The sequence below is a fragment of the Pygocentrus nattereri genome, chromosome 3 (assembly GCF_015220715.1).
Source record: "Pygocentrus nattereri isolate fPygNat1 chromosome 3, fPygNat1.pri, whole genome shotgun sequence".
NCBI lineage: Eukaryota > Metazoa > Chordata > Actinopteri > Characiformes > Serrasalmidae > Pygocentrus > Pygocentrus nattereri.
In genome coordinates this window covers 26,613,110-26,637,447 of record NC_051213.1, presented here as the reverse complement: position 1 = coordinate 26,637,447, position 24,338 = coordinate 26,613,110, and the positions used below count along the sequence as shown (strand labels likewise).

At 40.1% G+C, this 24,338-nt stretch overlaps 1 protein-coding gene across 1 annotated transcript in view; it reads left to right on the top strand.

Moving 5' to 3' along the window:
• The window catches only part of bckdhb (branched chain keto acid dehydrogenase E1 subunit beta), a 64,089-nt gene extending 41,768 nt beyond the window's left edge, over window positions 1–22,321 (top strand). Inside the window, exons 9-11 of the mRNA XM_017685841.2 lie at window positions 6,944–7,030; window positions 20,342–20,488; window positions 21,655–22,321. Coding sequence (XP_017541330.2) covers window positions 6,944–7,030; window positions 20,342–20,482 — 228 coding nt within the window. The 3' untranslated portion in view covers window positions 20,483–20,488; window positions 21,655–22,321. The remainder of the gene's footprint in view (window positions 1–6,943; window positions 7,031–20,341; window positions 20,489–21,654) is intronic.
• The last annotated feature ends 2,017 nt before the right edge of the window (window positions 22,322–24,338 follow it).

Here is a 24,338-nt window from a genome sequence, read left to right as displayed (position 1 = left end):
GAGACGGAGAGAGAGATGGAGAGAGACAGACAGACACAGAGAGATAGACAGAGAAAGAGACAGACAGACAGAGAGAGAGAGAGAGAGAGAGAGACAGACACACACACAGACAGAGAAAGAGAGAGACAGACATAGAGATGGAGAAAGACAGATGGAGAGACGGAGAGAGAGAGACAGAGATGGAGAGACAGACAGAGAGACGGGGAGAGAGACAGACAGAGAGGGACGGGCAGAGAGAGAGAAAAAGAGACAGACAGAGAAGGAGAGACAAAGAGAGAGAGAGAGAGACAAAAAGAGACTGACGGACACAGGCAGAGAAAGAGACTGACGGACACAGGCAGAGAAAGAGACTGACGGACACAGGCAGAGACAGACGGAGAGAGACGGGCAGACGGAGAGAAAAAGAGGCCAACAGGCAGAGACAGACAGACACAGACAGAGTGACGGAGAGGGAGACAGACAGACAGAGAGGGACGGGCAGACAGAGAGAAAAAGAGACATACAGAGAAGGAGACAGAGAGAGAGACAGACAGACAGGCAGAGAAAGAGACCGACGGACACAGGCAGAGAAAGAGATAGACAGACAGAGAGAGACGGGCAGACGGAGAGAAAAAGAGACCAACAGACGGAGAGAGAGAGAGAGAGAGAGAGAGAGAGAGAGAGAGATGGACAGAAAGAGACAGACGGACACAGGCAAACGGAGACAAACAGTCAGAGAGAGAGAGAGACGGAGAAAGAGAGAGAGACAGACACATACAGACCGAGACGGAGAGGGACAGACAGACACAGACAGAGACGGAGAGAGAGATGGAGAGAGACAGACAGACACAGAGAGATAGACAGAGAAAGAGACAGACAGACAGAGACAGACAGAGAGAGAGACAGACACACACACACAGACAGAGAAAGAGAGAGACAGACATAGACGGAGAGAGAGAGACAGACACAAACAGAGATGGAGAGACAGACACAGACAGAGAGACGGGGAGAGAGACAGACAGAGAGGGACGGGCAGAGAGAGAGAAAAAGAGACAGACAGAGAAGGAGAGACAAAGAGAGAGAGAGAGAGACAAAAAGAGACTGACGGACACAGGCAGAGAAAGAGACTGACGGACACAGGCAGAGAAAGAGACTGACGGACACAGGCAGAGACAGACGGAGAGAGACGGGCAGACGGAGTGAAAAAGAGGCCAACAGGCAGAGACAGACAGACACAGACAGAGTGACGGAGAGGGAGACAGACAGACAGAGAGGGACGGGCAGACAGAGAGAAAAAGAGACATACAGAGAAGGAGACAGAGAGAGAGACAGACAGACAGGCAGAGAAAGAGACCGACGGACACAGGCAGAGAAAGAGATAGACAGACAGACAGACAGACAGACAGAGAGAGACGGGCAGACGGAGAGAAAAAGAGACCAACAGACAGAGAGAGAGAGAGAGAGAGAGAGAGAGATGGACAGAAAGAGACAGACGGACACAGGCAGACGTAGACAAACAGTCAGAGAGAGAGCGAGAGAGAGCGAGAGAGAGATACAGACTTCTATTCATCATGCACAGTCCCATGGGTCAGGCAGTCACTTAAGTGAGCAAGTTGGACAGCAGTGGTGTTGAGAGGCCAGAAGTAAATAAGCTGGTGGCTGACACCACCGACTGTTGCTTGTGCCCTTGTTTATTTAAAAAACAACAAAAAAAAAACAAAAAAAAAAAAAACGACCAAAGCATTGCAGAGGCCAATGTGTAGCAGCAGGCAGTAGAGAGAGATAGAAGTGCTGGAAAGTGTCGTCTCATGATGGACCGCACATGTTGCCCTAAACTCAACAGCTGAAGCTTAGGGCATGATTAGTGTCAGCACATTAGCTCTGAGTGGAGTGTAATTTAAGTCGTAACGAGGAGGATGTATGTTTTAAACATGCCATTTGATCTCTTGTGACACACAATTGAAAACTATAGCCTTGTCCTTTGTCACTGTAGAGATTTGTGTATTCCTTCCAAGAATGTTCTATTTCTGGCAGGACATTTTGAAGACGAGGCCAGTCGTAGACAGATGAATTTGACAGTAGTGTTGACAGGTAACAGTGTGATCCCACAGGATGTTATTGCTCACCCATAACAACAGACACTCAATTCACACTTAGGCACGCTTTTTACAACTGAGTCACCGATGCAGGTCTGGTGCCTTCACTTACAATGATGTTTTCTCATCAGCAGCTTTTAGCTCTTGTGTGGTGTTGATGTTTTTCTGGTTTATCTGGTGGACCCACTGCATTATTGTTGTTGTGTGTTGTTTTTTTTTTTTATAATAAATGAATACAGCCATAAAAGTTTAAGTAAAAATACCTGATGTTTAAAATATCACAAGTGGGTTCTGATTAAGGGTTAAGATATGGGTCAGCCCCAAACAAACTATTCATTTGTACCTAAAATGGTTGAAACTGAGCAGGTGTGCGTTTGTGGCGGGGTTTTTTTTTTCCCCCTTTCAGACATTTAGCAAATTCGAAAATTCAGAGGACAGAATGTGACCAAACCATACTCAGCGAGTGGTGCTTTTGATTGATGGACTAACAGTGCTTTGTGTACCCCTGTCATTGCATTCAGAGAGCTCAGTCCAACCACACATGGCATGATTCATGGTGTAAATGGTTTTTAGAGCCTTTGTATGACACAGCAGTGTTGCTGGAAGACAAAACTCAAAGCTTGAAGCTGATCCTTAAATGGGCCACTAAATTCTCTTCCCCCAAGGAAAATTGAAATTCTGTCTCACCGTACTGTCAAAACAGTCCAGGATTCTTTGTGTCAGAAGCATCTGAGGAATGTGCTCGCGTTGATTTGGACCGAGGTAATCTCTGCACCTTTCACAAATGAAGTCCTCGCTGTCAGTCAGGGTTAATTCTAATGAAACCTTTTCACGCTGCAGCTGTGACACCTGTGGGGTGTGATGGGTGAGGGTGAACGGAGCAACTTCACACTGGAGCAGGGAATATTTTTTTTTCTTTCTCCAAAGTCGTGTAGTTAGCAAACATTCCACAGGGGTTGAAATGAGTTCACTAGAGATGGTGGATACTTTTTCAGTATTCATGATTTGATTCATATTTTGCAATTGATAACCATCAGTAGCCATTATAAATATTAAAATTAAGTAATTAACTTAATTTACTGAAGCCCACAAAGAGAACAGAACAGGTTCAAATAGCCTATGATGTTTAATATCAAACAAAATGCATAAATACTTCAAGACAGCATTGCATGCATGTTTTTGCTTGTTTTGGCTCATGACTGGATTTAAAAATTAAAAAACAAATAGGTTATTCAGTCTGTACTGGCAGATCCATTTCTGCAATTTCCCCTTGGGATCAATAAAGGAATCTGAATCTGAATACTTTTGGTGCTTTTTATGCATTATCCCACCAGAACACTGTAGGTAATTGATATTTGCCATTCAGTGTTTTTCAGTGTACCACTTGTCATGCTTTATTGATTCAAGTGCATGTGAGCATAACATTTATGGTGTTTACTTCAGGAATTTGGTGTTGCTTAAATGTGAAGACCAGTAAAAACAATATGAAACAATTATGAGGACTGATAAAAGCAGATCATCGTAAGACTGAAAAATGACAATAAATAAAGCAGAGATGGAGTCAAACATCAGGTGCGTTAAAAATGAACTGTTTCGTTCATTAAGATGCATAAGTGAATGCATTCACTAGCACACCAACTATTATTTATTTGACCTACTGTATGTCAATGTAAACCTAAACCTCTAAACCTAAATCTAACATTGTGGAGCCATGCGTTACTCTCCCTAAAATACGGGCAGCTCTGGAGCCTCAGGAGGTTTGTTGTGACACTAGGACTAGGAAAGTTATATGTGGAAAGGGGAGTGGGCTGCGGTGGAAGACTGTATCAGGTTACCATGGGGGCCTGCAGGGTGCTGCCTTGTGTCTGTACCTTTCACGTGTCTTGGCTGAGTCTCCTGATTGTGGAGCACCATGTGGGGGACTGATGGGCCCAGAGCTTATAGCTCCTACTCCTTTTACATCTGCATAGGCAATTATCTGAATGGACACCACACCTTGCACTGAATTTGAGCACATACTAAGCCCATGGTAATGCCATTAACTGTCAGAAACTGACACAGTGTAACCCATGCTAAAAATACTGAATGCTGCAAAGGAGAACCTCTAATGCTCAGCGCAGACCATAGATCAGCTTCTGCGAGTCCTGCAGGTCTCCACATCTGCCAGTCAGTGTGCTTCCAGCCATGGAGTCCAGCCAGTCGAACTCTAGAATGAGCCTTATACTCCCAACAGAATACCAAAAAAGATACTTATATTAGCTTTTTCTAAGATTTAACTCTTTAATGCTGACAGAAGAGTGTCTCTTTCTGCCATTTACCCTCCTCTTGAGTGTTAATGACCTGATTTTTGTTTTTCTTTTTGTTACAAACTGCTTTATTGAACAAGAAAACATGAATGGGAATACAAGTCACACATCAGTCACACTTTATTGCTTACAGTGCATCTTGATAGAAACAGTGTCACACAGTTTTACATGCCAGAAGTGGTAAAATGATTGTACTGGGGATGTGCATGTGACCTATCTGGCCAGAGCTGGTTGGGTTAATGTGGTTAACAAGTTAAAAGCGATGCAGTGTACTAAGAGATCAGCTATATAACCTTAACCTGTTTTTGCAGGCCCTGTAGTGGCCATTTCACCAGCTTGGGTATTTTTTTTATTAATATAATAAGTTAATTTTTTTCCTGTAAATTGGTAACGAAGACATTGTGCTCTCTTTTTTTTTTTTAAATTCAGTATTTGAATGTGGTATACAAAAATGTATTTAATATTATTAAAAATGAGCAACTGTACTAACCCTAACAAAGCTCTGAAGGTACTCTGATGGTGATGACACAATAATAAACAATATAGCTTGGGATTACCTATTTCATTAACTCTAAGATAATTCTAAACATTTTTGTTTTGCTGTTTATTCTACAAACATTTACTTTTAAGTAGTCCTTTTTCCTCTAGCATAATGAGATTTTGTTATTTTATTGCCAGTGATTTTGCTTTTACATACTGGGTTTAACTTGAACACAGACATTTGAAGCTAGTTAGTTAAGCATTTAGTAAATATTCTTCTCTCACTTCTGCTTTGTTGTAGTTGTACAGCTGCCAGCTCCTGCTATAGAGTTGTTTTCTTCAGGCACATTAAGTGCATATGTGTCTGCCATTAACTGGAGTCCTTGTGGTGTGTTAAGAGTACAGATTTTTACAGTAGACATAAGGAGACAGTGAGCTGAAGGAAGGTGATCATCAGACGGCATTAGTTAGCGCAAGCTCTTACTCGTCAGCTTGATGTGTCTGAGCTTCTAGACAGCGTGTGGGAAATCTCTTGCAGTCAGTCCTCTTTAAGTACTGATGTCACCCATGATATGCTTGGAAAAGCGTAATTACTCCGACATATTGCCTGTCCCTATTTGATTGCCCAGAATTTTATTAATTATTAGCTACAGTTAGCAGAGTTTGTAGGTTAATTATTCCTTTAAAGCTAGAACGCATTCATTCCAAACTGAGGTTTTGTTTCCTTCTAACAAATGAAGTAGAGTGACTGAGTAAGAAAATGCTGGAATCCAGGGTAATGGAGGTGCAGGCAACAAGATAGAGCTGAAAGACACAAAAGTATATGTGAGACAGCACAGCCTTTTGCACTGTGGTATGCTGCGGGTGGAGCCTCTTCCTCCTGCAGTAATGTGGGGCTTCGGTGGAGTCAGATGAGATGCCTGTTGTCCTTGATCACTGTGTTCATCAGACTGTAGCAGCATGCAGGCCTCACTTTACATTCACATCACATCATTATCCTCAGTGGACACAACACGGAGAAGTACCTAGCTTCTTATCAAATCAACTCAGGGTGTGTGGCCTACTTTTTTTTTTTTTTTTTTTTTCCTAACTTTGTGTGTGTCTGTGTAAATTGATGTGGCTTGTGTGTAGCATGACTCAAGTGCAGACTTTTGTTGGGTAGAGAGTGTTATGGTTTTAATTACCCAGATTAAAGAACTCTTAACTAAGACTTTGCTTGTTTGAGGTTGCCAAACCCTCTGCCTTTGTAAGCACTCGCTTCCAGAGGTGTGCTTTACCTCCATCTCCCTGAGTGTAAAGGGTCAGACGCTCTGCTGGCAGGATGACCCTTCCCTGCATCACAGCCTCTGAGTAATCCTGCGGTGGCTTTGTCAAGGGCAGCCAGCTGCGGCTGCGTGTTTATTTTTAGCAGGCTAAGAGCAACATGGGGTGTGTTGAGTGAATTTGTAATCTGTATTTAAACACCGAGACCTATGGTCATTATAAGGCATTACGGTGGCCCTCCACCAAGGCTCAGGTTGTCATAGAAACATAGCAGTTCGTGGCTGTAGCTGTTTTTGTCTTGTAGGTATTGTTACACTAGCAGCAGATGTTACCTGTTTTTGCTGTGAAGAGTTTAAAGGACATTTTGGGTGAAATTGGAAGATTCATGCAGATTGATTCAGCATGTTTAAATGTAACAGTAATGGTACCTACATATGGTATCTGAGAATATATATGTAAGAAGTGTGTGTGTGCGTGTGTGTGTGCGCGTGCGTGTGTGTGTGTATAAATAATGTCATGGGTCTTGATGGAAGAGTAATGGCTGGGACAGGTATTTGCATGATTGCATGACTGTTCTTAATTTTCTGCACCTTTTAGGAGGGGATTTCAAGAAAAAATAGACAAAGTAATTAGTAGGTGTGTCTACCTGCTTTTGGTCATATATTGCATTCAGAGTCATAGTAAATCGGTGTGAATTTGCCATCAGAAAATTCATGCAGATTCATTTTCAGGAATTCTTAACAGTTAATTAACTGCATAGGTGTTGTAATCGTTGAGTAGGTGATGTAACTAATGTTGTGCTCTGTTTGTGATCTGTAGTCGGTGGTGAAGACGGGGCGGCTGTTGATCAGTCATGAAGCTCCAGTGACTGGAGGCTTTGCTGCAGAGATCAGCTCTACTGTTCAGGTAAGATCCAGAGAGAGTTTCAGATGTGATATTTCAGATTCTTCAGTTTATAATTTGTCATGATGGCAGTGCTAGACAGTGTTAGGCCCACTGTGTTAACACATGGAAAACTGTTAATGCTAGTATATATGGAATTTTAAATGTATTATATCTATGCCTGTTGTGAAGAACTACATTAATTTACTACATTAATTACTTTACTTTAAGAACTACATTAATTTACTACATCTTAACTACATTAAGAACTACAGCTGTGAGAATGCTTGCGAACCATTTTGAATGATTTAGATTTTTGAAGGTAATGCTCCTAAAATGTGATCTGATCATCATCCAAGCCATAATATTAAGTAAAGGCTGTCTCATATTTTACACTGCAATATCAGTAAGGAGCAAATGGTTTGAACAGTCAGAGTAGTTGTTGAAAATAATTATGTGAACCCCTGTGATGCTTTGCTTTCAGTTCTGGCATGGTTTGACCTATAAATATATTTCCATTATGTACAGCTTGACAAATTCTTGTTCAAGTACATTCTTTTTCATACGTTCAATTATGGTTCAGCTAATCACTTGTCAATCAATGCACCAGCAGCTGCAACAAGAATTGACTCATAAAATTCACAGGATATTTCTGAGAGGAGAAAATAATTTCTGAAAATGTAAGCCTCCTTAAGTACACTTAAGACAGGTAGTTTTACCAACAGAAGAAATTTAATTTAGCATCTTTACTGTTTTCTTGAGAATTAGGCAAAATCAGTGCAAGGCCACACCATACAATCTTTAAAGTAACATAGAACCCTGGAGTGAGCAAAGATCTGCAAGCATTTTTGCTGCTTGATCACATCTGTATTCATGAGTCTACCAGACGAAAAACACTGAACGAGAGGTTTTTATGGGATGTTACCATTGAGGAAACCACTGCTCTCTATTGCTCTTTGGCTCGCAGTCATTGAGATGAGCAAACTCCAAACTACACCAGGCAGTCATACTGAAGAAGGTCAGGGTGTCTTGTCTGACCTTTCCTGTCATGATAAAATATATAAAGAGGAATGACATTTGATTTGTTGAAGATATAGCACTATAGAATACTGTGTGTATGTGTTCAAGATTATTATTATTATTATTATTATTATTATTATCATTATCATCATCATCAGAATATCCATGCAGAAGTTTAGGTAATTTTTACATTAATGCAAAATCTGCTCAGAACATACTTGAATATGATCCTTTCTGCAATTTTTCATACCTAATTACTACTCATTTGCTGGATTTAATATATTGAAAAAAATACTTATAAAAATACTTATAAAAACCAGCCATTAGGGGTGTACTTTGTGTACTTCTGGTGCCGGTCCCAAGCCCGGATAAATGGTGAGGTTTGCATCAGGAAGGGCATCCGGCCAAAACTATCATGCGGATCACAAATATTATTGCCATACCGGACCGGTCGAGGCTCGGGTTAACAACGACCGCCTCTGGTGCTGTTGACCAGCAGGGTGCCGGTGGAAATTGGACTACTGTAGGTCGAAGACCATCAAAGAGGAGAAGAGGAAGGTGGGTTAGAAGGCAGCGAGAGAGAATGAAAGGCAGGAGTGTGGAGGTTAGAGTAGGGACTCTGAACATAGGGACAATGACTTGTAAATGCAGAGAGCTTGCAGACATTATTGAGAGAAGGAAGGTAGACATTCTGTGTGTTCAGGAGACCAGATGGAAAGGAAGCAAGGCCAGGAACATTGGAGGTGGATTCAAACTATGATGTTCTATCATGGTGTAGAGAGGAAGAGAAATGGAGTAGGGATAATCCTAAAGGAACAGCTTGGGAAAAAGTGTTCTGGATGTAAAGAGAGTGTCTGACAGGATCATGAGCCTGAAGTTGGAGGTTGATGGTGTAATTTTGAATGTGGTCAGTTCATATGCACCACAGGTTGGTTGTCAGTTAGAGGAGAAAGAGGAATTTTGGAGTAAGATGGATGAAGTGGTAGATGGTGTCCCTAGAGAACAGAGGGGATGAAGAGGTGCTGGGTATGTATGGTGAGAAAGACAAAAATGCAGAAGGTCAGATGGTTGTAGATTTTGCAAAGAGAATGGAAATGGCTGTGATGAACACGTATTTTCAGAAGAGGGAAGAACACAGGGTGACATACAAGAGTGGAGGGAGGTGCACACAGGTGGATTATATCCTTAGCAGGAGATGCCACCTAAAGGACATTGGAGATTGTAAAGTGGTGCCAGGGGAAAGTGTAGCAAGGCAGCACAGGGTGGTTGTCTGTAGAATTAGATTAGAAACACAGAAGAGGAAGAGAGTGAAGACAGAGCCAAAGATTAGATGCTGGAAGCTGAAGGAGGAGGATGGTTGCAGGCAGTTCAGGGAAAAATTGCAACAGGCCCTTGGGGGCAGTGAGGAGCTACCTGAGGACTGGGAAACTACAGCTAAGGTGGTGAGCAAAACGGGCAAGAATGTGTTGGGTGTTTCGTCTGGTCAGAGGAAAGAAGACAAGGAAAGTTGGTGGTGGAATGAGGAAGTCCAGGAGAGTATTCAGAAGAAGGCAGCTAAGAAAAAGTGGGATAACCAGAGAGATGAAGGAAGTAGGCAGGAGTACTGTGAGGCTAGTCGCATAGCAAAAATAATGGTGGCAAAGGCTCAAGCCTATGATGAACTGTATGAGAGGCTGGACAGTAAAGAAGGAGTAAAGGACTTGTATCGTTTGGCTAAACAGAGAGATAGAGCTGGAAAGGATGTACAGCGGGTTAGGCTGATAAAGGATAGACAGGGAAATGTTCTAGTGAGTGAACAGAGAGTGATGAGTAGATGGAAGGAATACTTTGAAGAACTAATGAATGAGGAAAACGAGAGAGAGAGAGAGAGGACAACGGGGGGAGAGATAGTGGATCAGGAAGTGCAGAGAATTAGTAAGGTGGAAGTGAGGTATGGGAAAGAGTTGTTGAAGCAAGGCTAAGGCGAGAGGTTCAGATCAGTGAGCAGCAGTTTGGTTTCATGCCCAGAAAGAGTACCACAGATGCAATTTTTGCATTGAGAGTGTTGGTAGAGAAGTACAGAGAAGGTCAGAAGGAGCTGCATTGTGTCTTTGTGGATCTAGAGAAGGCATATGATAGGGTGCCAAGAGAGGAACTGTGGTACTGTATGAGGAAGTCAGGTGTAGCTGAAAAGTATGTTAGGGTGGTGCAGGACATGTATGAGGATAGTGAGACAGTGGTGAGGTGTGCAGTTGGAGTAACAAATGGTTTCAAGGTGAAGGTAGGGTTACATCAGGGATCAGCTTTTGAGCCCCTTCTTGTTTGCAGTGGTGATGGACAGGTGGATGGACAAGAAGAAGAAGAAGAAAAAGACTTATAAAATGTGTTATGTTTAAAACACTGGACACCCATTCAGTCAGTCTAGTAGCGTTCTTTTTGATTTTGTAAGGTCATTGAGCCAAATTTAAATTCAGCAAATAAATAATTGTTCATTACAATTTTCAGAAATATGCCTTATTTATGTTTGATCCATGCAATGGTGGTGTTAAATTCTGTTCACTTTAAAATCAACAGAATGTATAACTTGATCAAGGGTGCCCAAATGTTTGCATATTTCTACGTTTCATTTAATTAATCATCCAGATCAGACTCAAATTCTAAGTATTAAAGATGAAACTGGTTTGCAGGTGCTTGTTTCAAAACCCTGTAGAGTGAAACAGTTTTAATTAATAATCTTAACAGTAAATTACATAACACAAAAAATGGTCACTAGTTGAACTAGAACTGGGGATGTTCCTTCTTCCCCTCTATCTTGAGAGTCTTATCTACGTGCTGTATCCACATCCTCCCTGTATTGCATCATAAATCACCAGCATTTGGATATTTTAATGCTGTTTTGCCTTTTGTGTAGTTTTGTAGAGCTCTTAAATCTTAGTGTTTTTTCTCTCGATCGCTCTGTGGTTTTTTGTGAGGTTTTTAATAGGGAATGAATCATCTTTCTCTGTCTGATTCTGTTTTGGTCTTGTTTCCGTTAGTCTCATAAATATACCATTAAAAGGACCACCATTGTTTCATCCTCTTGCTATGAGATGTCTGATGGTAAAGCTTAAGATTAAGCAGTGATGGCAGAGATTAGAATAAGCTTGATTGTATTGATCTTGCTAGAAACCTAGAACATAAAAGGCATACTGTTAGATAAGCGACTGAGTCATGTTTTGATTATCTGTTTGAACACATATGTGTGTGTGCACGTGAAGAAGCAGGAGAAAAGTGATCCAGGTTGAGGGCAGGTCTCTGGCAGAACAATGGCTGAGTGATCGGACGTGGTGAGTCAGCTAGATGGAGCTGCTCTGTGTGCAGATAATGGAACGGAACAGGAAGGGTGCTAAAAATAAGGCTTTTAGCAGGACCATGCTTTGCAGATATTAGCATGTAGCATTTTAGGTCTACAATAACAAAGACTAATGAGCATGCATTCATAGAAGCAACCGGAATGCCAAATTGAGAGCCAATTACTGATTGACTGTCTCAAGAAACTTATCTACGAATCAGGGCCTTAATGATCAATAATTTTAATTAGCAATAAACAGTTCTGAGTTGTATATGCAAATTAATCATTGTGAATTGCAAGCATGAGCATGAGGTTACTGGCAATTGGTTCCACTTGTGTTTATGTACTGCTCAAAAAATAAAGGGAACACTCAAATAACACATCCTAGATCTGAATGAATGAAATATTCTCACTGAATACTTTGTTCTGTACAAAGTTGAATGTGCTGACAACAAAATCACACAAAAATCTTCAACGGAAATCAAATTTATTAACCAATAGAGGCCTGGATTTGGAGTCACACACAAAATTAAAGTGGAAAAACACACGACAGGTGGATCCAACTTTGATGTAATGTCCTTAAAACAAAATCAAAATGAGGCTCAGTATTGTGTGTGGCCTCCACATGCCTGTATGACCTCCCTACAATGCCTGGACATGCTCCTGATGAGGTGGCAGATGGTCTCCTGAGAGATCTCCTCCCAGACCTGGACTAAAGCATCCGCCAACTACTGGACAGTCTGTGGTGCAACGTGGTGTTGGTGGATGGAGCGAGACATGATGTCCCAGGTGTGCTCAATCGGATTCAGGTCTGGGGAACGGGCGGGCCGGTCCATAGCTTCATCTTGCAGGAACTGCTGACACACATTTATGTTCTTTTTAACTTGGGCTACTTATGAATGGTAAACTGTAACTGTAGAATTTTAGAATGTCGAATTCGGGAGCTCATCATTGTGTTCGGGTCATTTTGTGTGCATATTCCAGTCAATTTGTACAGCTTTATTGTTTTTGTTCATATGATCAACAGCATATAGTTATTAGCCCTTCGATTTAAACAAAAGCAGACTCTTACAATGTATGTTTAAGTCAAGTCAAAGTTCAAATGTAGCGCTTTTATTTCTTCTTCTTCTTCTTCTTCTTCTTCTCTTTCTTCTTCAAGAGGTGTTTGTCAAAAAGCAGCTTTACAGAAAAATCCAGGTCCAAGACCTCATGAACAAGCCAATGGTGACAGTGGCAAGGAAAAAAAATATTAAGCCAGCATCTTGTGATCTAAGTAGGCATGATGTTATAAGAGAAGTTCACTCAGGTACTGAGGGGCAAGTCTGTTTAGAGCTTTATATGTCAGTAAAAGAATTTTGTAATCAATGCAAAATGTAACTGGTAACCAGTGTAGGTTTGATAAAACTGCGCTGGTATGGTTCTTGTGAGGACTCTGGCTGCAGCGTCCTGGACTAGCTGAAGCTTGTTAACACTTTTGCTGGAGCATCCAGACAGCAGGGTATTACAGAAATCTAGCCTTAAAGTAATAAATGCATGAACTAACTTTTCTGCATCCTGTAGACACAATGCATTTCTTAATTTTGCAATATTGCGGAGATGCAGGAAGGCTGTTCTAGTGATATTAGTTATATGTGCATTGAAGGACTGATTGGGATCTATCGTGATGCTAAGATTTTTTTACAGATAAAGCTGATGTAACTGAGAAACTAAGTTTAAGAGTTAACTTAGTTTGTTTCTAACCGGACCAAGAAGCAGAACCTCTGTTTTATCAGAGTTAAGTAGGAGAAAGTTATTTGACATCCAGTCTTTTGTGTCTTTTGTACAGTCCTCAAGCTTGCTAAGTTGAGTTTTATCATATGGTTAGCTAGATATATATAACTGTGTGTCATCAGCATAGCAGTGGAAAGTGACGCAGTCATGGGCTGGAGCTTAGGGAACCAGCCTCGTGACTGGAAGGTCGCTGGTTCAATCCCCATAGCCGACAGCACATGACTGAGGTGTCCTTGAGCAAGACACCTAACCCCCAACTGCCCCCCGGGCGCTCTGGATTGCGCTGCCCGCCGCTCCAGGCAAGTGTGCTCACTGCCCCCTGGTGTGTGTGTGCTCACTAGAGTGTATGTGGTGTTTCACTTCATGGATGGGATAAATGCAGAGGTGAAACGCTGCACTAAGATAAAAGAGGACTAGCAAAGACACATTTCTCTGGTTAGAGAATAATAAGAGATTGTTTACCATTTTCACTAGTGCTGTTTCTGTACTATGAAGTGGCTTAAATCCAGACTGAAATTTTTCATGTATATGATTCCTCTGCAAATAGGGACTTAGTTGTTTTGCCACAACTGTTTCCAAGACCTTTCATGTAAAGGAGAGATTCGACATAGGCCTATAATTTGATAGCTAACCTTGATCCCTGTGAACTTTCTTAATCAGTGGTCTAATTACTGCTAGTTTGATTTGGGATACAGTCAGGACTAAGAGAGGAGTTTATTATTGACAGAACAGACCTTGCTATTTCTGGCAAAATTTCTTCAAGTAAACCTGTAAGAATTTAACATACAAGTAGAAGATTTTGCAGAGGAAACAATTTTAACTAGTTAATTTTGATTAAGTAAGGTAAATGATTCCAGCCTCTGCAGTAGTTACAATATTCTCAAGATCTCAAGAATACTATTTTAAGCTGTTTGTTTCATATATGCTTATTCCTCACCCCGCCTATCAGTACTACGTTTGGCAGTCTGTAAAAGCAACACTTTTGATACCTCTAAGCACAAATCACTCCAGAATTCAGTTGATGTGTGGGCTCTTAAGTGTGCGTTGCATTGTCTTTGAACGGGGGCCTGCCCACCAGATTTTAGAAGCGGAATCTGTTTTATGATTGATATTTTGATGCAATGTGTTCTTGATTTTTATTTTTGCCAGTTCAAATTTAATTGATGACTGTTGACTGTCAGTTAAAAGAATTTACCAAAATTTCCATCTCTACTGCTATATTAATTCACTCATACAGAAGGATTGCAAGACAAAATACCGCACTGCAAGTACAGTCCCATTTCCAAAAAGGATGCTGTGTAAAATGTAAATAAAAACAAAATGCAATAATGTGCAAATCATTTAAACCCTATATTAATTGAAAATAGTACAAAGACAACATAGATTAGATATTAAAACTTAGAGATTGTATTGTTTTTTTTTCTTTTTTACGCTAATTTAAAATTTAATTTAAAATTTTTTTGCTATTTTTTTTTTTTTTACACATTTGGGATGGGGCAACAAAAGACTGGTAAATTTGTGTAATGCTTAAATAAAAAAAAAATCCCAGAGAGTCTTAGTCTTTCAGAACTTGAGATGGACAAGGGTTCATCACTCTGTGAAAGACTGTGTGGGCAAATAGTGCAGTAATTTAAGAATAACGTTTCACAACATAAAGTAGCAAAGAACCTTTGATTTTCATCATCTATGGTACATAATAACATTAAAAGATTCAGAGATTCCAGAGAAAGCTGTGTATGCAAGGGACAAGTCTGGAAACAAGTATTGGCTGGCTGTGATATCAGGCATTAAAAACACACAATTCTGTAGTGGAAATTCCTGCATGGGCTGAGGAACACTTCTGAAAACGACTGTCTATTAACATAGTTCATCACTGCATCTACAGATGCTAGTTAAAACTCTACTATGTAGAGAATAAAACATATATAAACAGGACCCAGAAATGTCGTCACCTTCTCTGGGTCTGAACCCATTTAAGATGGACTAATTTGAAGTGGAACAGTGTGGTATTATCCGTCGAATCAAAATGTGAAGTTCTTTTTGGAAATCGTGGACACTTCTCCAGGCTAAAGACTACTCAGCTTGTTATCAGTGCACACTAAAGCCAGTATTCATGAAGGTATAGAGGTGCGTTAGTGCACATGGCATGGGTGACTGGCACATCTGGGAAGGCGCCATTAATGTTGAATGATGTATACAGGTTTTAGGGAAAACATGCTGCCATCCAGAGAACGTGTTGTTTTTCTTTTTTTTTTCTTTTTTTTATTTAGGGAACGCTTCACTTATTTTATCAAGACAATGTCAAACCATATTCTGCATGTATTACAGCAGCCTGGCTCTGTAGTAAAAGAGTCAGGGTGCTAAACTGGCCTGGCTACAGTCCAGACCTGTCACCCAGTGAAAACATTTTACAATTACAATTTATCATTGCATTATATTTACACATTTGGATATGGAGATCAGAATTGCAAAGGTCACTATTGAGATACTTGTTATCGAACATGTTGTGTGGCTCATACATCATCACAGTAGCACTTGTTAGGGTTGTATCCATTGAACACAAGCACTTTCTTCTTAGGTAGACTCAGCGAAGTATGGAATGGAGAGAGGTATGAGCCGTCACCACTCCCTTCAGCGAGTCTTACAGTGACTCCCTGAGACTGGAAGAGGAGTTCTGTGTCCTGTTATTTCTGGACTCATGGCTGGAACAAGAGGATTTTTTTTGGTCAATCTGGCTGTTCCTGGACACCTCAGTGGAATAGTTGGATTATTGTTTCTCTCCTTTTCGCTCATGAGGTAGTTGGAATTGTGTGAGGCACGAAGGCTTCCTTTCCTGACTGGAGCTGGAGTGAGTGTCTTTGTGTCTTTGATTGGCATGAGGTGTGTGTGTGTGTGTGTGTGTGTGTGTGTATATGTGTGAAAGGAAGAAGTTATGGGTGAGCTCATGTATCTGTTTGAATGGGCCTTTGGGGCAGACAGAGAGAAACGGTGAAAAGTATCTTTCTGACCTTTTTCATAAGACGTTAGAGATGGTCACAGTAGACTGCTGGATGTCATGGGCTGTTTTTTTGGTTTTGTGGTATATGGTGTCACGTAGCACCTAAGCATCAAAAAATTTCACTGTTTTATTAAGGTATATGGATATTAAAGCTTTAAACATTAAACACTAATTCCATATATTTAATCCTTTTGACTCTCTATCACAAATAACCAAGCTGATGCTCTTCCACAAGCACAGAATGTCAGCATGTCTATACATTCCAGAGTGACTCCAATTTCTAGGAGAGCGTTAAATTCCTACCACATGCTGTATGGTCTTGCCATAACCTGCTACTCATCAGAGCACAGTCCTCAGCCTTATGCCGTCTTCATAGCAGACCTACCACATTTTACAAGAGCCCAACTTTGCGGGTCTTCAATTGCAGCCAGAAGCTTGTAATTTTAGATCAATAGGAATGAAGCGTTAAAGTACAAGAGCACTTAATGCGGAGTTGTGGAGACGAACAGCACATCAAAGCCGGTTAACCCCACTCAGACCTTGCTTGAAGGGCACTGCCATTTTTCATCATTGTTAATAGGGTCAGACCACCTCATTTTTTTGCTGCTTTGGTGTATATTTATACAGCACATTTGTGGAAGAAGCTTGATGCACATTTTAGAAGGTAATTCAAACTGAATACTAGAGTTTAAAGTTGTACAGTCTCTGTGGGGAGTAATGTGAAAGATTGCTAGAATACTGTGAAAACAGCAGTGGAACTGGAGATTAATTTGAATTTGATAGCACTATCTATCTCTTTCTTTCCTGAGATTAGTGGCTCAGGGAGCTCTGATCATTCAGTCATTTAGTGCTGCCAGGACTTCTAGCTAAAAGAGAGAAAATTGATGTGTCTAATAAAATAGCCTGTTTTTGCTTATTTGGTTTGAGATCTGTTGACTTAATGGGTCAGTACATCCTGCTTATCACTACCTAGATTTGGCCAGCTGATTAACAGTATTAAATGTTCCTTTCCATGTCAAAGTAATCAAGTACATCCTTCACCAGATGGTGTTGTAGTGACAAATATTATTTTAGGTTCCTCAAAGACCAGATTTTTCTTTGTGATGCATAGAAGCTATTGACTGCTCAGCATCTACATTAGTTTTGAGGAAGTTTTGTGGTAAATATGAAACTGATGTGATTCTAGTTCATTTACTGGCTCCATAAGTTCATTCTGGATATAATACGTTCAAGTTAGAGATATTAAAGGTTTCCCTTGGGGAAATGGAATTTTATGGAGCTCTGGTCATGTAAACCAATCAGGTGTTCCAATGTGGGCGTTATGTTGTGGATTTTACTAAACAGTAGATGCTAATTGCCATAAGTTATTACAAAGAGTAGGACTTGTGCAGAAGTCACTGGTGCAATTTTCAGTGAGATCATAAATGTAGAAGGAGTCACAGAGCTGAGCTGAGTTATGATTCCAGGCTGCTTATGCCTGCAGTTGACCCGTGCATTTTAGTAGCGTTTGCCCTCTTTGTCTTCATATTCGTCAGTCAGACATTAAAGTTCAGCAAAGACTCACTATGAAATATTGTGACTCAAACTGTTTCTGAATGAATGTTTTTTGAATGCAGCAAGCGTGAAATCGTTAAACACTAAATCTTCTTCAAGAATAAGAAGATGCCAGACAGACAGAGAGGTCCAAAATGTGGCTATCCTCATCTGACTTTGAGCTCCACAGGGAAGCAGTTCTCAATTGTCTTTTTTGGCTTTCACGCTTGGTAGTACTGGCATTTCCGCATCACTCTACACTTTCAATAATCTCCAATCTGCGGCTGTCGCTGACACAGGCTGTTTTTTTTCTCTGACAGTAGAGTAGACAAAATTTATAACTGCAGCTTTGAGCTCTGAAATCATATTTTTAAATCATGCCTCAATGCAAAACTCTATCCACATTCGTCTTGCCATGTTGCCATATTTTTATACTGACATTTAAAGTACACTGCATGTAATCATGCACTTCCCGCAGATAAACACTGATTTTAGTGAAACTGGAGTTCTGCGGAAGTTTGCTGTCCAGATGCGGTGGCTTGCTACCAGACTGTACTTTTCTTGTGCCCTTCCTGTTAAACTTATTTAGAGAGATTTTTTTCTTTTTTATTACAATAGAAAAACACTGTAGTCTGTGGAAGGTCAGAGGAGAAACTGTTGTCTAGACATATGCTGGCTTGGCAGGTGGACTTATCTGTTTTAGGGCTAAGTAAAGACTTAAATGACATAAAATTACGCCTTGCTGCAAATCATGAAGAGATGGCCTCTGGCTGCTGCTGGGTTCGTATTGGGGAGATGTAGGCCCCCAGGAGAGAGCTGGAGAAAGGCTTCTCTGGGGTTTTACCAAGTTATTGACAAAGGAAGACTTTTTTTATTTTCCCGAATCAGAAGTCTTATCATAGAAGTACATCACTTCACTAAATGCCAGCAGCCTGAAAACTCATCTAGCAGCAAATGTTTCTTTAAATATGTGGGCTTGATGGGACACATCTTTATAAGAGTAATTGTCCTGTATTCTGTGAGACTGATATGATTCTGCTTCTGTTATATGACAGGTATATACTTGTTTTCATCTGTAACATAACTACAGTGTGTCAACATTGGACTATTTTTTTTTTTTTTTTTTCATAATTCTAGTTCATGCTTGATCTTAAGCCTTCTCATAAAAGCCCAACTTATTATTACACAGATATCTGCAGACATCAACAGCAAGAAACAGAAAGGAAAACAGTACAGACAAATAAATCCAGTGATCTCAAATGCTGTGATTCCTGTAGGGTATATATTTAAATACCCTTGAATTCATGCGAACAGTCAGATATTGATATCAGTACCCTTCTGCCCTTCTGTAGTAGCATTCAGTGAAAATAGAAGCTGAAACACTTTCTCACCAGATTCTACATACATTTTGTTTATGCACATCACAAAGCATGTGTCTATGCTTCAACTGTGCTGTGAAAGTAGTTTAGAGAATATATCGCCATCACTCTATTTTTGTTGTTTGTTAAATAGAACTAAAATACACAAGCTGCTCTTTACAGGTCTGTATGATCGAACTGGTCTAAAATGACTTAAAATCATATATTCATCTGCTTTGAAATTTAAGATTTAAGTTTTGTTTTGACAAGGTGCTGTTTTGGGGACAGCCTTTACTCATGTTGCTAATAAAGAGGAAACGAGTAAAAGGGAGGAAAGCACTGGTTGAAATGTCCCACATGCATTAGGCCAAATGACTGTTAGTTAAGTAGGCCGGGATGCCGGAGGTGAAATTTGTCAAGCATTTGGATTGCAGGAAGAGAAGACCTGCCAAGTGGATACAGGTCAAAAAAACAGAGAAACATGCCATAAGGTGTGTGGAGATGATCTTGCAGGCCCCCCACTATATATAGTCTCCAAAATGCCTTATATTGCTTAGCCTCAGTGTGCTGATATAGCATCCTGTTCCCCAAGGTTGTTTTTTTTTTTTTTTTTTTTTTTTTTTTTTAATGGGCCATGAAAGGATACATCGCCCAAGGGGGGTTCTCTTGGAGCTCAACTTTTTCAACCATTGCCAGAAAACATGAGCGCAGGCATGTGCTGATCACGTGTGAGATGATTCACATTCTGCTCCTCACCTTGCTTAAGGGCAGTCAATGAAGGGTCAAAGAGGATATCATCATGTAATTAAATTACCTTTTTTCATTCTTTATGAGGGTCACCAAAACAAAGAAGAAGAAAGAGAAAAAATCAGACGTATTGGCTTTGTGCGCTGTCTGGTACAGCGGTGTTTTGATGACTGAGTGGCTTTGATGAAAGTGAGTGTGGGTCAGTCTGGCTTGGGCTTTTTCTGGCTCCCCTTTACTGGCTCAGCCTCCCTTGTCAGTTGCCGTGTGGGATGAGACACGAGACAACTCTGCCAGAGCTTATGAAACACGTATCCCTAACCTGAAGAAAGAAGAAAGTTTGCATCAGTTTGTTCTTCTGCACTCCTAGATACAAGCTTTATATTTACTACTCTCAGAGCAGTACTCCTGTGGTTTTTAGTTATGTTTGCCAAGAAGAAAAACAAAAACAAGGCAATTTCTTCAACACCAATTAAAGAAGAGTGAACAAAGCCCATAACACAACCATCAACATTTTTGCCTGCTTGGATAAGCCAGATATGCACATATCAAATGCACACAGCTCATGCAGTTGTCAGTAAATGATATGTTTGTATTTGCAGGAGCAATGTTTCCTAAACCTGGAGGCACCCATCACCAGGGTCTGTGGATACGACACCCCTTTCCCTCACATTTTTGAGCCCTTCTACATCCCAGACAAATGGAAGTGTTTTGAGGCTGTAAAACGAATGATCAGCTACTGATCTCAGGTAAGGTTTAAATGAAGAAAGTAAGATTTAAAGCAAGGTTGTACAATTTTATCTGCAAAGGTTTGGTGTGACTGCAGATTTTCGTTCCAAACAAGCAGCAGTACACCCGATTCTACTCATTAAATGAGTTGGTCTCAATCTTCAAATAGCTGACCACATGTGCTCATGCTTTATTGTCATGAAAACCTGTAGCCATGCTCTCCCTTTGTGGATAAGACTGCACACCATTTCTACAAAACTAAGTTAACAGGCAACAAAAAACAACCTTTCCCCCCCGACATAACATAATTGAAAACAGGAACACAATTGCTTTCTGCTTCCGGAGTGAAAACCTTTCTTTCAAATGCGGATAACATTATGGACATCATCAAACCAGTAAAAATATATGTTGCTATTTTAATATGCGTAATATCATTACGGTACACTATAGCTAAAAAACATTATTCCATTCCAGCCAGTTACCCTCTGGAGAATAAAAATGTTTCTTTTCTAATTAGAGTGAAATAATAGCTATTAACCAGGAAGCTACCATTTAATGATTTTTGTTGCTGTTTTTTAACACATTTGTTTTTGTTTTCTATACCATTTCCAATCACTGCCTCTTAAGTTCATCAGTAATCTTTGCTGAATTGAAAGATTTCAGCTAGAGGCTTGAGTCAGTCTGAGTTTACCTTTTCTCCTTAGCTTGTAATCAGATTTAAATTTTTACTCATGCCTTTTACTTTATGGTCGTGATGTTGCCCCTGAGATACCGATGAGTACTGTGGGATTAAATGAATAGCATCACTGCTTTTGTCTTCCTCTGACTGGTTTAATATATTTACCCGTTGGTGTCATTTTAAGTACAGTAATAGAAAGCAACGAAGAGAATGTTGTCCTAAAGAGTAGAATTAACCACAAGTAAAGGTTTCCCCTGACTTAATATCTCACTTTTGTTAAAAGTCACTAAACTTTAATGCAATGAACTTTGTCTTTTTAAATGTTATTTGATGAATTGTGCTTTGTATGACTAATAACATTTTGATTTCCAGTTGTCTTTAAATGCTAGCTGTGTGGAGTTCTTGCTGTCTCTGTGGAAATGTAGAAACGTCAAATTTTACTCTCTTCAGCTCTAGAATTTTGAGGCACTTTCTCATGCAGCTCTCTCTCATGCTTTCTATCTGCAGATTGTGGACATGATGACCTCAGCTCGGAGTTGCTGCCCCTGACAGACTGTTACTTGTGCGTTTTTTGAAAATGGACATGAACTTCAGTGATCAGCTATGTGGAGCACCATACATTAACACTAATAAAACATATATCCAGTGGGTGTTTTTTTTTTTCTTTGTAGTTAGTGATCAAATTTTTCCATTTTTGCTGTTAAGAATGTCATCCTTCTTTTTGTTGACCTTTTTGTTTTATTAAAATCCCTTGGTGTTTGTTTTCTGAGGGAAGTGAAGAGATTGATCATGCTGTTGTACAGTGAATCCTCAGACTCCTTCTGTTGTCTTCTATGTCTCTCACACTGAAGCATTTTTTTTTTCAGTCAGTTAACACCACGCTGTAGTTCAGCAGATTTATTAAAAATATTTTTTTCAGCTCATTCTTACCTAAAGAAAATGATGCTTGATAAAAATAGAAAATAATCCATGCATTCTGATGTTCTGTTTTGTATTACTTTTAACCGTCCGTAGTTATTTCACAGTGTTCTTGGTGAACGTAAATGATTTAACTGCTGTAATACAGCAAAAATGACCAGATAAGATCAGTGGTTTTCTGAAGCACTACATTTTCCAAGCCGTGCTTGTGGTGCAGAGTTACAGAAGGAATTGATTACAGAATGAATTGGTCCAACATGTAGATTTTGTGATTATTGTCAATCCCTTCTTGTCCCACTTCAACTCTCCTACGTCGACTCTTTACACAAAACCATATTTACTCGTTCTTCTCAGCTTTGTGGAGTATGTCTGGACTTCACCCATTTTTTTTCTCAAAATAATGGGGACTTCTCTGTGGTAATATATGTAGTCACATACTTGACACCTTCCCTTTCTATAAAGGAAAGTTTCGTTCTGCTAAAGAGAGTCAATGTGACATACCCAAAGGCAGGAATCATACATCATGTGTCAAGTTTTGTATGTTTGTGTATGAAGTGATATGTGCAGGTCTGGGTCTGCATATGGGTGCAGTTTTTAGTGCTGGCCTGCCTTAACAAGAACTATTTGCATGCTGAGGACAACTGAAAACTGTTCATTTCATTACTCTTTTTGACATGAACACCTGTGCCAGAATTTCTTGATACAACCCTACAAAATCTCAAGATATGAGGCCTTTAATAAATAAAGGTAGCTCGCTGTCTAGAAACTGTCCTCAGTTATGATCCTGCACATTGTGTACCTCTCTTCATGGGAGGTTGTCACTTTGGCATCAGACATAAAAAAAATCAACATAGTAACCATTCAAAAAAACTGCTGAGACAATGTTACTAATCACCAAGTATCTACTAAGCTTATGAACGCATCAGAGATGGTTTTCAATGCCCTTAAGCCTTCTCGCCACAAATTATAGTGAGGATGCAAAGATAAAATAGTATCTGTCATTTTGGTTGGAGTGAAAGCAGGCCTTGACCACACTGGAAGAGTATGACTCTCCCTTGGGCTTGGTAGTGAATATGACCTTTGGTTGATTGGGTATTATAGTGCTCACCAGACATGGTGCCATTATTTTTCTACATATCTGGCCGAATGTCATTAGTGTTCTATTTTTAGGTGTAATTATATTCCTATGTCATACCTTATCAGGTAAATTGTGTAGAAGTTAACCACAGTAAGGAAACATGCTTAATACTAGTTCATAGCCATAGGCATAATAACTGCTCTCAAATAGTGTGCACGCCCATATTTTGGCTTTTTGGCATTCATGCCAGCTTTGGAGGTATAAGAGATGCAGCATACAAAGCCATGAGATATATAAATATTTTTAGTCCCTTGAGATATAAATCTCAACCTTTAACTGTTTTAAGATGCTAAGACCTGTTCTTGAATGTTCTTCTTAAAGGGGCTGTAGAAGCAAATCCTCAGACAAGCTTTTATCTGTGCATCCTTTAATTTATGGTTCCAATTATAATTCAGCTATTATGAGTCAAGACTAGCTAAGAGAAAGTAGTATTTGGGGGGTTTAGAACAGGATGGATTCACAGGAGCTGCTGGGGCTTCTGGCAAATCTCTACTTCATTTTGTTCGTCCTCTGTAAGACGCCTCAGCCCTTAACGCCTCCCCTGAAAGGCTATTTGGGTGGGGCCTCTGTTCTCTCACTCCTCTGTGCTCCTCTTCCTTACACATGGGAACCCTGTGACCCAAAGAGAATAATAATAGAAATGACATCCAAGTTTTTGTCATCTTTCCTGATGTAGTGCTGGATCATTTCTTTTCTGGAAAATGAAAGTTTCTTTGCTCATGGTAAGACGTATGGGGAAAGGTTTAAACAAACTTTTAGCTGGAGGCTGCAGCAAGAAATACCTGAAGACCAGTTGTGCAACTTTGGACTATAGACATAGTACTGGCATCAATGCTGGGGACAGAATTCAGACTTTAAGGCTTTGAGAAAGCAACTAAAGTAACACTAGCTATGTGAATATGGTATTTAAGTAATCCCCTCACACAAGAAATGAGTGTTTGAATGCTGTTTTGGTGCTGACATAAAAATGGCTGTATATGGAGGGATGCCACAGTGCTGCTCCCTGATGTTCCCCCTCTTAATATTCCTTCCAAAATGTGTTTATTATGTCGACATATGACGATCATGGGATGGACAAGGACATCACAAATAGGCTTGGGCATGACCGTGTACTAGGACCCAGCTTTTTTTTTCT